At 33.3% G+C, this 14,690-nt stretch overlaps 1 protein-coding gene across 1 annotated transcript; it reads right to left on the bottom strand.

The window, feature by feature from the left end:
• Positions 1-11,089: 11,089 nt before the first annotated feature.
• On the bottom strand, positions 11,090-12,733 carry LOC133816585 (pyrophosphate--fructose 6-phosphate 1-phosphotransferase subunit beta-like). The gene is made up of 5 exons (XM_062248997.1): positions 12,648-12,733; positions 12,450-12,556; positions 12,084-12,189; positions 11,354-11,417; positions 11,090-11,230 (listed from the first exon to the last, which is right to left on the bottom strand). The coding sequence occupies exons 1-5, from the start codon at positions 12,687-12,689 to the stop codon at positions 11,109-11,111; spliced, it is 441 nt and encodes a 146-aa protein (XP_062104981.1). The 5' UTR covers positions 12,690-12,733; the 3' UTR covers positions 11,090-11,108.
• Between the last annotated feature and the right edge of the window lie 1,957 nt (positions 12,734-14,690).

Here is a 14,690-nt window from a genome sequence, read left to right as displayed (position 1 = left end):
AAATTTGTTTTAATTTTGAATTTCTTAATATTGTATTATATTGAATATTTTTTTATAAATGAAAATTAGAAAAAAAATATTTAATTTTAAAACTAGAATCACTATATATAATATATAAATCAAAACATAAAAAATATGAAAATTTAAATTATATTAAGAATACTAGATTTCAAACTAATAAACAACATCAAATAATTTACTTTAAAACTAGAATGTTAAATATGTAGAAAGTGTGTATTTAACAGAATATTTGTAAAGCGCGCCCTAATTCTATTCTTTTATAAAAATGTCGCTCTAGTCATAGATATTAGAAAAATACCACTTAAAGGAAAAACTTAGTGGGGCCTTGATAAAATATGCACGTTTTGGCCCAATAGTTGAAAAAAAAAATGTGTCTTTATGTAATATTTAGAAATGAAATAAAAGTTTAAATCCCACTAAAATCATAACATAGGTTCTTTTATTATTGGCGCTCAACTTGATAGTTGTTCATTCATAGGACACCCCACGTCATACATACTCAGACGTCAGAACTCCCCACATCACAGCGCGTGCCAAGGACAAACCCTATTGTTTATTTGGAAGGGGGAAAGTAAGGGGGGTAAGCTAAAATCCTAGTAAGGAAGTACAACAATTCAACAATATAAAGAAAAAACACAAGAAGACATGTATCATAAATCAGGGCAATACTTAACATCCTCATACCCATATTTCATAATCACAAAATGAAATCATTGTCATACATCACATTCATCCATCATCAACATACTCTTTGTGATCATGGCACCTCTAGTGTCCATGTCACATCTTGAGGTAACCAGTATAACATAGGTTTGTAAGACCTCCTCTATGAGGTAAACATGATCTCAGGTCCTTGAATAGCCTTGGCGCGTCTGCCCTTTGAGTTACGTCATATCCTTAGTAACTCCTTTGTTGCGTTGCGTTCAACACGCTAGCAACCTTTTTGTTTCATTCATCATACAAGCACTTGTAATATAATTCACATCAAAACATAGATATTACATGTTTCATAACACTTGTCTTATCATGGTATGTCAAACATAGAACTTACACTTTCCATAGCACTTTATTTCTTGCAACATAACAAGTCATACCTTTCATAGCATAAAACATAAAAAATTATATTCAACTTCCTTACCTCAAGGTCCAAGCAAAGTAAAGTGCGAAAATGTCACAACGAGCCTATGATCATAATCAAATATTCGTCTTTATAATCACGTGAGAATACTCATGCCCAACATACATACCCCACGTGTGCATGGGTCATGCACATGTGGCACAAGTTGCACTACAATTACAAACATGCAATAATTCCACATAAAATCATAAAAGAATAATGCTAATTCTACCAATTAATCCTTCATGGTTACAAAGTGAAAATCATGTGTTTGAATAATAGACGTATATTTGGACGTAAAAATATATTTGCATGTAACATGCATACGCGTGAGCTTTCTTAAAATTTAACGTTTAAAATCGATAATCTCTACATGCTTATCTCATCATCTTTTCTTAAAAATTCAGCAAGCATAATTTATGTACCACTTAGTTATTACTTCATTATTTCTTTTAACCACATATTTGTCATTCAAAACTGTATTACAAAAATCAAATTTTTTCTAAAATAATTCATTAGCCTTTTGATTCAAAATAATCCCATTTATTATTAAATAACAATTAAAAAAATATGACAAAATGTAGTTACTCATAATGATTAATTGAATTTCTTGATTACTTTTTGAAAAATAATTTTACTTATAAAAAACTGCATGTTTATAAGTGTGAAAATACATTTTTAAAGTGTGAGAAAATCACATTTTTCATATATAAAATTTAAAACTTAATTTATTTGTGCATGTGTTTTACTTATCTTATTTATAAGTCTTAACAAACCAAAAATTCCAGCAAACATTTTATTTAATTAAAATCACAAAATTGATTCGAAACTATATTCTTTTCACAAATTAAATAAAAAAACTGCATGTTAATTATTTTGAATAAAAGCTTATTATCATGTGAAATAAAATGTCTCTTACTATATATAATAAAAATATCATTTTGAGGCTTCATTTGTGCATTTTAAAAATCATTTAATGTAAACACCACCAAATAAATAATAAAAAAAAACAACAACCTTATAATTATCCAAATTGCACATTTAATCACGCTTCACATAACCTAACATGTTTCTACACTTGAACAATAAAAAAATACATTTAAGCATGCAAAACCATCATAAAAAACAAACTTACACTATAATGCAAGCTCATGTTGAATCCTATACAACCTAATAACATGAAATAGCACAATATGCTTATTATCCCAAAACAAAACCTAACATGCTCCTATGATCACCAATGACAACATGTAATTTCAATAACATAAAAAAAAAATAGTCCAACCATGCAAAAATGACCCCTAGGCCGAAATACTCATAGTTAAACAACTCAACCCTTTTGCATGCTTACAAGAATATAAAAGAGAACAACATAAACCCTAAAACTTACACTTAGGTCGAACACACACATCAAATCTCAAAATAAAATACAACATCAAATAATTCTGGCATGCTTTCTAAGAACAAGATTAAACCAAGATACAACAATATCATCAATGACCATCTCCCTTGCTGAAACCTATAGGCAATTGGAACCCCAAATAAATATCTGAAACTCATAACAACATTCTAAGCATGCTTCTAAATAGATATCACCATCAATTCCATTAATCTCCTAACCAAAACAACTTACCATCATCAACATATATTGACCAACCCTCAAATATTACAAAGCCAAAACCAAGAATCAATTCATCCAACAAACATAGATTGAGAGAAATCCATTACCTTCCTTGGTAGAATTAAATAACTCAAACAAAGTCTCCTCTCTGATACAACCCTAGGGATTTTGAATCCACAACAAGAAAAGAAGACAAAACAACAACAAGAAAACTTAGCAACAAGAAGGTGAGGAGATGGATTAATAGATTCAACCAATAGAGAAATCAAGAACACAAACCTAAATTGTTGAAATCCCCTTTTCTCTTCTCTCCCTTCTTCTTTCTCTTCTCTCCCACGAGCTCTTCTCTTTCTCCCTCTTTGCACACGGCTACCATTAAGCCAAATGAGCCTTCAAGCTCTTTCTTATTTTCTATTTAAATGTCCTAATCACCAAAACCTAGCTAAGGAAAATGTAATTATCATTTTCCTTTATTTTCCATAAATCAAAAAAATAAAATCAAATAATAACTATACTCAGCCAATCAATTCCTTTGATAATTGAAAGCACACTAATTTCTCTATTGCCTTCCTTGGCACACCACACTAGTAAGGAAAAGTCTAATTTCGTAGTTCTAGGGTCCTGCCACTTGAGATTCGAATGTGATCCTTATTGGTTTCGTTTTAGGAAAAATGCTATTTCCCAAAAGTTGTAGATAATTTAATTAGCTTTCTAACAGTACCAATATTGTCTAAATTCGATATCTATAACTCATATTATGATTTTTTTACTGAGACTGGGTCCAGGGTTACGGGAATTCAAAAAAAAAATGGCAACTCTATCTCTTCTTACTATTTGTTTCTCATTTCTTTCTAGTGTGAACACAAGCCTTCTAGAGCATTCTCTATTTATTTCTCCCATTATTTTCCTTCTAATTAAATTAAAACTAAATAACAAATAAAAGGAAAAAAATTCTATAATAATGCATGGGAAAACTATTGCATGCCCACCATGCAATCATGCACATGCACACACACAAGTGCTAAAGTGACCATGCACGTTGATGCATACAACCGAAACTTAAGAGCTCACACAAAATAAATAATTAACAATTTTAATTCGCATAATTTTTACTAATTAATTCAAACAATAAAATAAATTCCTAACACTTAACAATTATAATTCAAATAAAACACACAAATTAATAATATAAAAAAATTTGGTGCACTACAATATACCCTCCTTAAAAAAAAATTTGTCCCGAAATTCTTTCTTACCAAGTAACTCAAGGTATCTTTCTCTCATGTCTTCCTCCAGCTCCCATGTTGCCTTTCTTTCCGTGCTATTCTTCCACATGACCTTAACTAATGGAATCCTTTTGGATCTCAGTTCCTTGATTCCCTTTTCAATAATACGCTATGGATGTTCATCATAACTTAGGTCCAACTTCAGTTGCAACAACTCATAACCCAAAACATGAGATGGATTAGACACATACTTACGTAACATCAAGATATGAAAGTCGTTATGCGTTTAGGCTTGTGATGGGGGCAGGACTAAACGTTACGCAACTTGCCCAACTCTGTCCGAAATGTCAAATGGACGTATAAATCTCGGGTTCAACTTCCTTTTCTTTCCAAAACGCATAACACCTTTCATTGGCGAGACTCTCAAGAACACAAACTCACCTGCTGAAAACTCGATGTCCCTTCTCTTAAAGTCTACGTAGCTCTTTTGCCTACTTTGAGCGGTAAGCATCATTTGGTGAATTTTCTCAATCGCCTCGCTGGCTTCCCTAACTGCCTCATGGCCTAAAACTTGCTTCTCCCCATCCTCATCCAAGTTCAAGGGAGATCTACATTTGTGCACATAAAGAAATCTCATAGGGAGCCATCCCAATAATGGACAGATAGCTATTGTTATAGGAGAACTAAATAAGGGCAGACATTGACTCCAAGACTCCAAAAAATCCATCGCGCAACATCTCAACATATCTTCTAGGATCTGAATAGTATTCTCAGACTGCCCATCGGTTTGGGGATGAAAAACGGTACTGAACTTCAACTCTGTACCCATAGCTTTCTACAATCCCTTCCAAAAAATTTAATGTGAACACTGACCCTCGGTCAGAAATAATCGACTCTGGAACCCCATGAAGTGTCAGTATCTCGCTAACATACAAATCTGCATACTGATCCACTGAGTAGGTGGTCTTAACTGGTAGAAAATGGGCGGACTTAGTGAGCTTGTCTACTATTACCCAAGTAGAATCATGTTGTTTTGTGGTCTTGGGTAACCCTACCACAAAATCCATTGCTATGTCTTCCAATTTCCATTTCGAAACATAGAGTGGCTGAAGTATCCCTGCTGTCCTTTGGTGTTTTTCTTTGACTTGCTGACATGTCAAACACGTGACAAGTGACAACAAGACAATGCTTTAAGGTCTTGGTACATCTTTGTCGATCCTGGATGTAAAGAATAAGGTGTTGTATGTGCCTCTTTCATAATACTTTCCTTAATCTCGTCATTGTTAGGCACACAGATCCTATTCTTATATCATAGCAATTCACCGTTGGACATCGTGAAGTCACTACTACCATTTTCCTGTACCAATGTCTCTTGCTTCATTAGGGATTCATCCACCTTCTGCCCTTCTCTAGTTTGTTCCAATAGGGAGGGTTGTAGAGTGAGGTTTGCTAGGCCTCTTGTTACTAACTCAGCACCGACGTTAGTAATCTCTTTCTACAGAGGTGTCTCTATTGTGCTTAGAGCTGAGACACTTCCATTTCCTAACCTACTCAATGCATTAGCTTCCACGTTGGCCTTTTGTAATGACCCAACTATTTCTAAGACCTTGGACCATTAAAACTACTAGACATAGCTTTTATTTTGATACAAACATAAGAAATAACATAACTTTATTTTAAAATCCAAAATATTGTATCAATAAAAAATAGCATAAAAATATAAAATAAAATAAAATGTGATATGGTATGGGATCCCATTATTTATAAAACATAAACTTAGATTGTTTAAATACTATTTGTGGAATTACATCAAAACATAATTTAAAAGACTAAAATAACATCCTCGATCGACACGCAGTCCATTCAGTACATTCATCCTTAACACACATGCCAAGCTGCCATGAATCCTTATGCCCTCCATATTCATTTTCCTGCATTGCACTAAAAATAAAGGAATGAGCCTAATGCCCAACAAGGAAAATCTACTAACACATAAACAAGTCATAAATCATAAACAATAGACTATAAAACATATGACTATATAAGAAAATGTATATCATAGAGGACTACAATATTAATGGCCATTAACTCATTAACATGGCATGTGATAAACCATCTAGGTCCTCTGTCTACTAATCGAGGTAGGTAAATCACATGGTAGTATATGATAACCCATCTAGGTCCTCTACTAGTCGAGGTAGGGTAGATCATAACTCTAACCCATGAAAATGATAAATAATCTTAGGGCTTGTTATCTAAACAAGTCATATACCCAAGGACTACAAGACATATACATATACATATACATATCATAACATATAAGCACATAAAATCTATCCTATTTTCCTTACCAAAAGCTGGGATATTTGGGAACAAGAACGGGATTAGAACACTCCTAAAAACCAACAGTAAAAAAATGGTGAGTATCTAAAGAAAAAAGAGATGAAAAGAACACTAAACCATCCAAGAAGAAACTTACCAAGAAGAACATTAAGTTTCAAGAACTTAAATGCCTAATCAAGAATCATAAACATGAGTTAGGATCTGAATAAAAGAAAACTATCACTACAAGAAAAAACAGTATTCATAACACTTAAAAACTGCTAACCGGGACTATTGATAGCACTTCTTAAAATGCTAACATAGCCCCTGTTATTAAAAGTCCAGTCTTTTCTATAACAGTTTTTGAATGTTATGTTCGGTGTTATCTTAAACTATTCAATAACACATTTTTAGGTGCTATAATATTCAAATAATAACATTTAGATAGAGTTTTTGGTTATAAATTTGAAGTTTAATCTTGTACTTTTTTCATAACACTTTTCAACTGTTACATTTGATTATTTTGATAGCATTTTTAGTTTGTTATATTATATAAATCATAACGATTTGTTTCGCTTATAATATGTATTTAAATCGTAACATATAGTAATAAAATTTTGTAACTTTAGTGCGGATAATATATTTTAAATTTTATTTTAATAAGTATACTTATATGGTTTTTTTTTAATTAAAAGATCTTCATTATTGTATTTTGATAAAAAAAAAAAACAAAATTAATCATAAAATGTAATTCTCAATAGATTGATAAACCATAAGTATTACATTAAAAAATAACTAATTCAAACCATGAATGTGTCTACTTCATAAGATATTAGTTCTAACTTAAGTTTGAAAGCATAACATAATAAAGTTTTATAATCTTGAACATTTTTTACTTCAAACTATAGTTTGGATGATGTTGTTGCTGCTAATGCTATTGTTGTTGTTGTTGTAGTTGTTCTTCAGATTGTTGTGCTTGACTATGAACCCCAAATGGCGTACTAGTCCTTCGAGGGAACTTGTTCAAACTCTCTGAAAAATAAATAGAGAAAGATAAGCAGTCAGGTTTGGAGAGCTGATGCCACAAACCTAACATACAATTAGCCCCATTTAAATCATTACTGACTATAATCAACATGAACAAAACAGAATTCAGAAATCCAAATATAAATAAGCATAATAGAAAACAAAATGAAGATTCAAACAAAGCTTGGGAACAACTACAAGATGAAAACTAAAATAAATAAATAATATAACAAGTGAATGCAAAGCCAATCCCATAACTATCATATAAACTATAACTTACCAAAGCTATAAATAAGAAAAGAGAATACAGTGCAAATAAAATCAAACTTGTCAAACAACTTGCTGCCATTAAGAGAATACAGTGAAGTATATCAATATGTTTCAGTATATTTGTATTTTACTGTTTTAACAAGTTAATAATGAGTTCATACAACCCTGTAAAGATAAGGCAGTAGAAGAGGTATATAAGAAATTTCTGCTTGAGTTTCACATACAATAAATTCAGTATTCTAACACTTAAATTGTGTCTGAAATTAGCATAATATTATAACAAAAATAAAAGTAAGAGAAGTAATAAAATAGAATAACAAATTTAAGAAACATGAAAAATTTAAATTCTCATTTCACAGACAAAAGGATCTCTAGCTCTCATATTATGTCATGGTGTCAGCCAAGGGTGATGAGGGTGCATCTAACCTTGTAAGAACCTTAGGAACTCCACTAGTATCCCTTGTTATCTGCAAACACCAATATAAAGGTTCAGGACATAGTTGGTACATACCCTTTCAGATATTTCAAAATCTAATGTAGGCATAAGCCTTTAGTTTGATGATATGGTTGAAAATGTTTTACATTTCAGCATCCTTATTATGATCTTTAATATGTACACACCACTCAGATCAAAGACTCATCAAAACCAAAGAAAGTTAAAAAAAAAAAAGCTAGAAATATTTTCTAACTACATGAAAGAAGAAGAAAGCAGATCCCTACAGTGAAGATAGCAATTGATTATAGGTGCTAACTCAAATTTTAATTTTTTGGTATTAATACAGCAGAAAAGTAAGCTTAGCCAAAAAAAAAAGGAGAAAGAAAGAAAGAAAAAAAAAGGAGTTATAACATTACAAAAAAAGGCAATGAGCAAAGGCAGGTCAAGTATTTAATAGAGGTTAGTGAAAAAGCTTCTCACTTTAGGGTGGGCACTATTAGGATTGCAGGGACTTGAGCACCATAGGATTGCAGAACAGAGCTTGAAATGAGATTGGCCTTCTTTTTATTATTCTATGCAATTTTGTCTAGTTATTTGTTTCAAGTTAAACTCCTTCACATGTCCTTTCTCAGTCATATCACAATGCCTAAGTACCACTAGACAAGGATTCCAAACATTTTTTAAACCAAGTAATCTATATTCATAATTCTACTTTCGTTGTTTGCAAACAAACACCAATCAATTTCACAAAAAATAAGAATCATCAATTCAGAATTAACAAGCAAAACTTAAAAAAATACATGAAAGAAAATACTTGAGAAAAGCTATACAAAATATGCTGTGAAAAATTGGGCCCTCTTAAGAGAAGCTACATAAACATTCAACACATACATTGAATATAATAACTTCAGCATTGAGCCTAGGAAAGTTGTGTATGTGCATGTAAAAACCAATAAATCAGATAAACTCAGATTGCTAGATCATTTTGTAAGTTATTTTAACTAAACAAGAAGACAAAACAAATAAACTCTTACTGCTAGATCATTTGCAAAAATCAAATAATGTTTGCATTAGATATCAAAAGGATTTTAGATCAAGGTTATGTGTATAGAGAAGATTCACTTCATCATGGTGAGCTCTAGATTTTATAAGTGTGTCCATTTCTATTAATAAATCAAGTTCAAACACACACTCAATTGAAATTTGTAATGTGTCTTGACAAAAATTGATTGGCTCGGACAATATTCAATGCAAAAATTTGTAATGTGTCTTTTCACTGTTCTCCCTGCTCAAGCATTACAGGGAGAAACACATAACTATCACCCTAATGTTTGCCCAAACCAATCTAAAAACTTGTTATTTAATATTAACATTTATAAGTTAAAACTCAGCACAGTGATAATCATTACACATGATATAAACACCTTCAACTTTACTTAAGAAAAATAGAAAAAAAGAAGAAACTAAACCAGGAGTGTTTATTAGTTTCAAAGTAAATACTTTTAGATTCCAATGCTGGCAATGTCAACAAGCACTCAAATCAAATAGCACTAAACTTCCAATTTTAATGAATCTTTCTTGTTAAAAGACAACAAACTAGTATAATACCAAAATCAACCAAGCTTTCACTGCCTAGTTATAGGCATTGAAATACAACTAGAATATACTTAAATACTTATACTTATACTTAAATATACTTAAATACACAACAGAAAACATAAGCAACATTAAGAGGAACATAAGCAACATTAAGAGGAACGAAAACAAAGTGTGTGACAAATACCTTGATCATTGACTCCTTTTCTGATGAAATCCCACAAAGGCACCAAACCTTTGTTTCTGACTGAAAAGAGTGATCATCAATTTCCCCTATGACTTTCACATTACTGCTATCTGAGACACCCTGTCCCTTTGACGCTAAATCAGGGGCTGCAGACACTTGCATTTTTCTGAGAAACAGGAAAGTGTATTTTCTAAGGGAAAAAAAATAGACAGTAGCAAAAAGAGTAGAATCCAGTGACTTTATGAATCAGATAGTGCAAGATATAAGACAAACCTATATATGTCATCTACAAGTTGTGCCACCTGTTCCTTCCCCACGGCATTGTGCCACCTGTTCCTTCCCCACGGCATTCTTCTTTGCCCACAATTTAGAAACTGTAAAAGAGAACATAAATTCAGCTAGAATTAATTTCACACAAAATAAGAGAATTTAGACCACAACCAGGACATGGTAAAAGCAAGAAACCTCAAAGCAGAATGCTCAATTACAGTACTAATAAGCAAAAGTTTGAGCAACCCAACCAAATTCTATACCAGGCTAAAATGCCAGAAAACTAAATTTGAAATGGAAACCAACCTATAGAAAACATAATAATAACTTTTTTAGAAAAACAAAGATGTGTGATGTAGACAGTCGCTGTTTTAGTGTTTAAGACTCACTATTTAATAGATATCTACCTAGACAAACATCAACTACATAGCCAAGGTCCAAATATATAAATTTCACTAGAAAGAAAAGTAAATAACACAAGACTGACAAATGCAAATGAAAGGAATTTAGAAACATAACCAACCAAGGATAAAGGACCACTACCCAAAACAAAATACAAATTCGCTCTCACATGTAATTCTTTTGTTGCCTACTATACGTGAAGCATCTTGGAGGCCTATCACATCTAATACCTTTCCTAATTGCAAAATAAAATAAAAACTAAAACTAAAACAAAAAATATAGAAAGAATATGTTGATATTGATGATTGTGCCACACTAAACCTTCTCATTTGCTGACATTTTACCATGTCACAATAAATGGAGACATTTTACAAGATTGACCAATCAACAAAAATAGATTTTAAGGTCACAGTAACTTAGTAATGCATACTGTCAATACTAATAGTTCGAACCCAATGTGGACACGCCTTTAACATAACGATACTGATTTTAAAAATAGAACCGACTAAACAAAATTAACTTTTCAAATTGTGTTCCATATCAAGACACTGCACCTTGTCTACATACCAGAACATCTATGTGCAACTGCATTTGTATAAATTTTAATCGAGCAGCTATACAAGGCAAGACAAGTCATTCAAAGGTACCTCTTCTCCAACAATTGTAATGTTTGGATGAGTTTGCAAAGCACATTCAAGTGTTATGTGTGAAGCTGCACGCCCCATAAGCCGCACAACTATAGTTGACAATTAAATTTCGTAAAGCACAGTAGAGTGCAAATCAAAAGATAAGATGGGTTAAAATGTAATCTAAAAGCTAAATCACTACATGTTCCATGACTTTCAACTAGCATACTTACAGTGATAATATTTTCCAGTTGATCTGGCATCTATCATGACACTTCCAATCATTTCTGCATATATCTGAATAAAATGAAGTGCATCACATTATTATTAGTTTCCTTCAGTGTATCTGTTAGTTGCATATCATAGAAGGTGTCACACTATTCATGCCAAGGAAAATCAGGCAGAACCAGACTTAGGCTAATCAAGTCAGTATTATATACATGATCCAATGAAGTATTTTTTTTTAATTTCTCAGGAAATAAACCTGTTAGAATAATAACTTTAACACCTAATTAGGTTTTTAAGCAGGACAAGGTACATTGAATAATATACTTTATTTCATCAAACACAGCGTCACCAAACTTTCTTGCTAGTTATAGTTGATGGCCCACACAACAATTAACCAACTAATCTGCAAACAATTTTCTATGAGAAGTTCCTTCTCTTAACATGTAAAGGTTGATGCTTAAAGTAAATTCATAAGTTCATGACCATAATGAATTAGCAAGTAAATAAGATGATTCTAGGAATATAAATATAACCCAGTGGCAGTGAAAAAAAATGCTTCAACAAATAAAATTATCATCAGGTACATGGATAAAATTTTCAAGCTAGTGGGGTTCAAGTTCGTATCTGCTAAAAAATAAAGATTGCTGCTCCAAAATTTCCTACACGATATATGGAAAGGACCACAAAGAAATTTAAGGGTTCAAGTAATAAAAAATTTCTTTTAGTTGCAGCCACCTTGCAAGCAGTATCAAACCCAAAACTTATTGGGACTTCTTTGCATTTCAAGTCACCATCAATGGTTTTTGGACACCCAATCACCTGAGTTTTCAAATTCTTTCCCCTGGTTGAACAAAAGAAAAAAACCCAAACTGTGTTAAACAAACCAACGAAACAGTGTTAAAGGCAAGACTCCTGTAACCCTGTCGAACTGTTAGATAAAGAATCCCTAAATTCTATTTGGATGGGTCCCATACACTGATACAAGCACCTAAAAAATAGATGGATTCATGGATTACATGAATGACATATGAAGACAAATACAGGCAACAGTTCCATCTGCCAAGCAAGATTTTTCTAGAAAGAAAAAAATTAGTTATATACCTGAAATTCTCAGCAAGGAGGCAGGCATTTGTGTTAGAGTCATCCCCACCAATAACAAGAAGTCCATCCAAATCAAGCTTCGCGGCAGTATCTGCAGCTTGTTGAAACTAAAAGGAAAATCCATTTTAACAATTTATTATGAACTTAATGTGTCAATAAAACTTAACATGAAACTGTGAAGAAAGAAAAAAAAGTCACCTGCTCTGGAGTTTCAATCTTATCTCTTCCACTACATATCATATCAAAACCACCCTGATAAAAGAAAATTTTCTCCAATCAAATACAATATCTTGGTTAAAATGCCAGCATCCGCATGTATGAATTTTGTATAAATCACTAGAATAGAATGGATGCGCTATATCTTCTGAGCAAATTAGAACACTCAGAAGCAGCTATCTTTACACATGATCATGGACCTCCACTGCATAAATGACAAAACCAAACCATAGTCCAAACTCTCACCTAGTTTCTGTACGGGTAAATATATTTTGGTGTAAGTTCCACATACTTGCCCTTCATGATTCCAGCTGGACCTCACGCTCCTGCAAGTAATCTACCAGGAAGCACAGAATGAATGAACTCAACCATACTGGACACTATTAACTGCAAGAAAACGAATTATGATAACAAAAAATTCTCACCAAAAATTCCAGAAATGACATTGTACCCTCCAGGTGCCTGGCCTCCCGACAAAACGACACCAATTTTCAACTTTTTCTGCGAATCGTTAGAGTCAGAATCGCTCGGCACCACCAAGGCAGATGGCTGGCCGAAAAGTTGAGGAAAAAGCTTTGCGATTTCATCTGAAAGCATAAAAAGAAAAACACAACCACATGAAAACGAGAAGCCGCAGAAATTTTTATTATTTAAAAAAAAATTGCTATGTGTTGACTGCGTTTTTAGCCAACGACATGAGAACGTCAAATAAGACAAGCCTTCAAGAGAAATAAAAACGACACAGACAGTTTAAACAAGAAAAGTAAATAACACAAGAGATTTTTATAGTGGTTCAGCCTCGATTGTCGGTAATAGCCTAATCCACTTAGAGTTGTGATTTATAGATCCGTACTCAAGATCAGATGGACTGAGCCAATTGAGTTTCTTCAGTACAGATTGTGAAAATACAAGAATTCTCTCTAATTTCAGCACTTTCTCTCTCTAGAATAGACAGACCCAATTTTCTCTCTCTAGAAAGAAGAAGCAAAAGAAGCCCCTTCTCTCATCCCATAAGCTCTCTATTTATAGGCCTGGGATCCTCAACTGATATCCCCTTACAATAGGGATATTTTATTATATTTATTACATTTATTACATTTATTACATTTAAACATTCAAAATTCGAAATGTAACAAACCCCCCATTTGTGGGAAGAATGAGAGATTCCCGCGTATGTTGTTGAAGCTGTCTCTGGGAATCTTGACTTAGTCTCCTCTAGCTAGTTGATCCACCTCCTACTCACTACCCATGCAAGTGCTGGTTGAACATGCATGGTGGTAGGATATGCATGGTGGTAGGGCATGTTTTTGGTGGGTTGAACGTGCATGGTGGTAGGACATGCACTTCTCTCCTCTAACATGGCACTCTCCTCTAGCATGCCATGTTCCCCCTTGAACCAATCTCCTTGGCTTCTCCTCAGACCAAGGTGGTCCGAGGCAACCTCCTTGGCACCTCACCTTGGACAACATTGAGGCAACCTCCTTGGCACCTCACCTTGGACAAGTTCAAGGCATTCTCCTTTAGCATCTCCCAAACATGTCCGATCGAACATTGTATAGGCTCTCCTTATCAAAATCTAAGTCTCCATTCTCTTGCATGAGACTCCTCCTCCTTAGCTACTTACCTTGGACACGTTCGAGCCAACACTTAGAAAACCTTGGGAGGCTTACCTCCTACACACCCTTGGGGTCTCCTAGGACCACATCCTCCTTGGGGTCTCCTAGGACCACTTTCTCCTTGGGGTCTCCTAAGACCACTTTCTTGAGTTCTCCTCGGACCTCATCCTTGGTTCTCCTAGGATCACTCTCTTGGGGTCTCCTAGGACCACATCCTCCTTGGGGTCTCCTAGGACCATTCCCCTTAACTCTCCTAGAATGCATTCCCCTTAGCCTCCTAGGATGCATCTTCCTATTTTTTGGGTATAACACTATGTTTTACTAAAACTAAGTCGAAACCTACAAATTTCTTAGTTTCCTAATTTAACTATTTTCTGGCAATTTTTCCATCAACCAAACAAAGATTGGA

This window comes from Humulus lupulus, chromosome 2 (assembly GCF_963169125.1).
Source record: "Humulus lupulus chromosome 2, drHumLupu1.1, whole genome shotgun sequence".
In the NCBI taxonomy this organism is placed as follows: Eukaryota; Viridiplantae; Streptophyta; class Magnoliopsida; order Rosales; family Cannabaceae; genus Humulus; species Humulus lupulus.
This window is presented reverse-complemented; position numbering and strand designations above follow the sequence as displayed.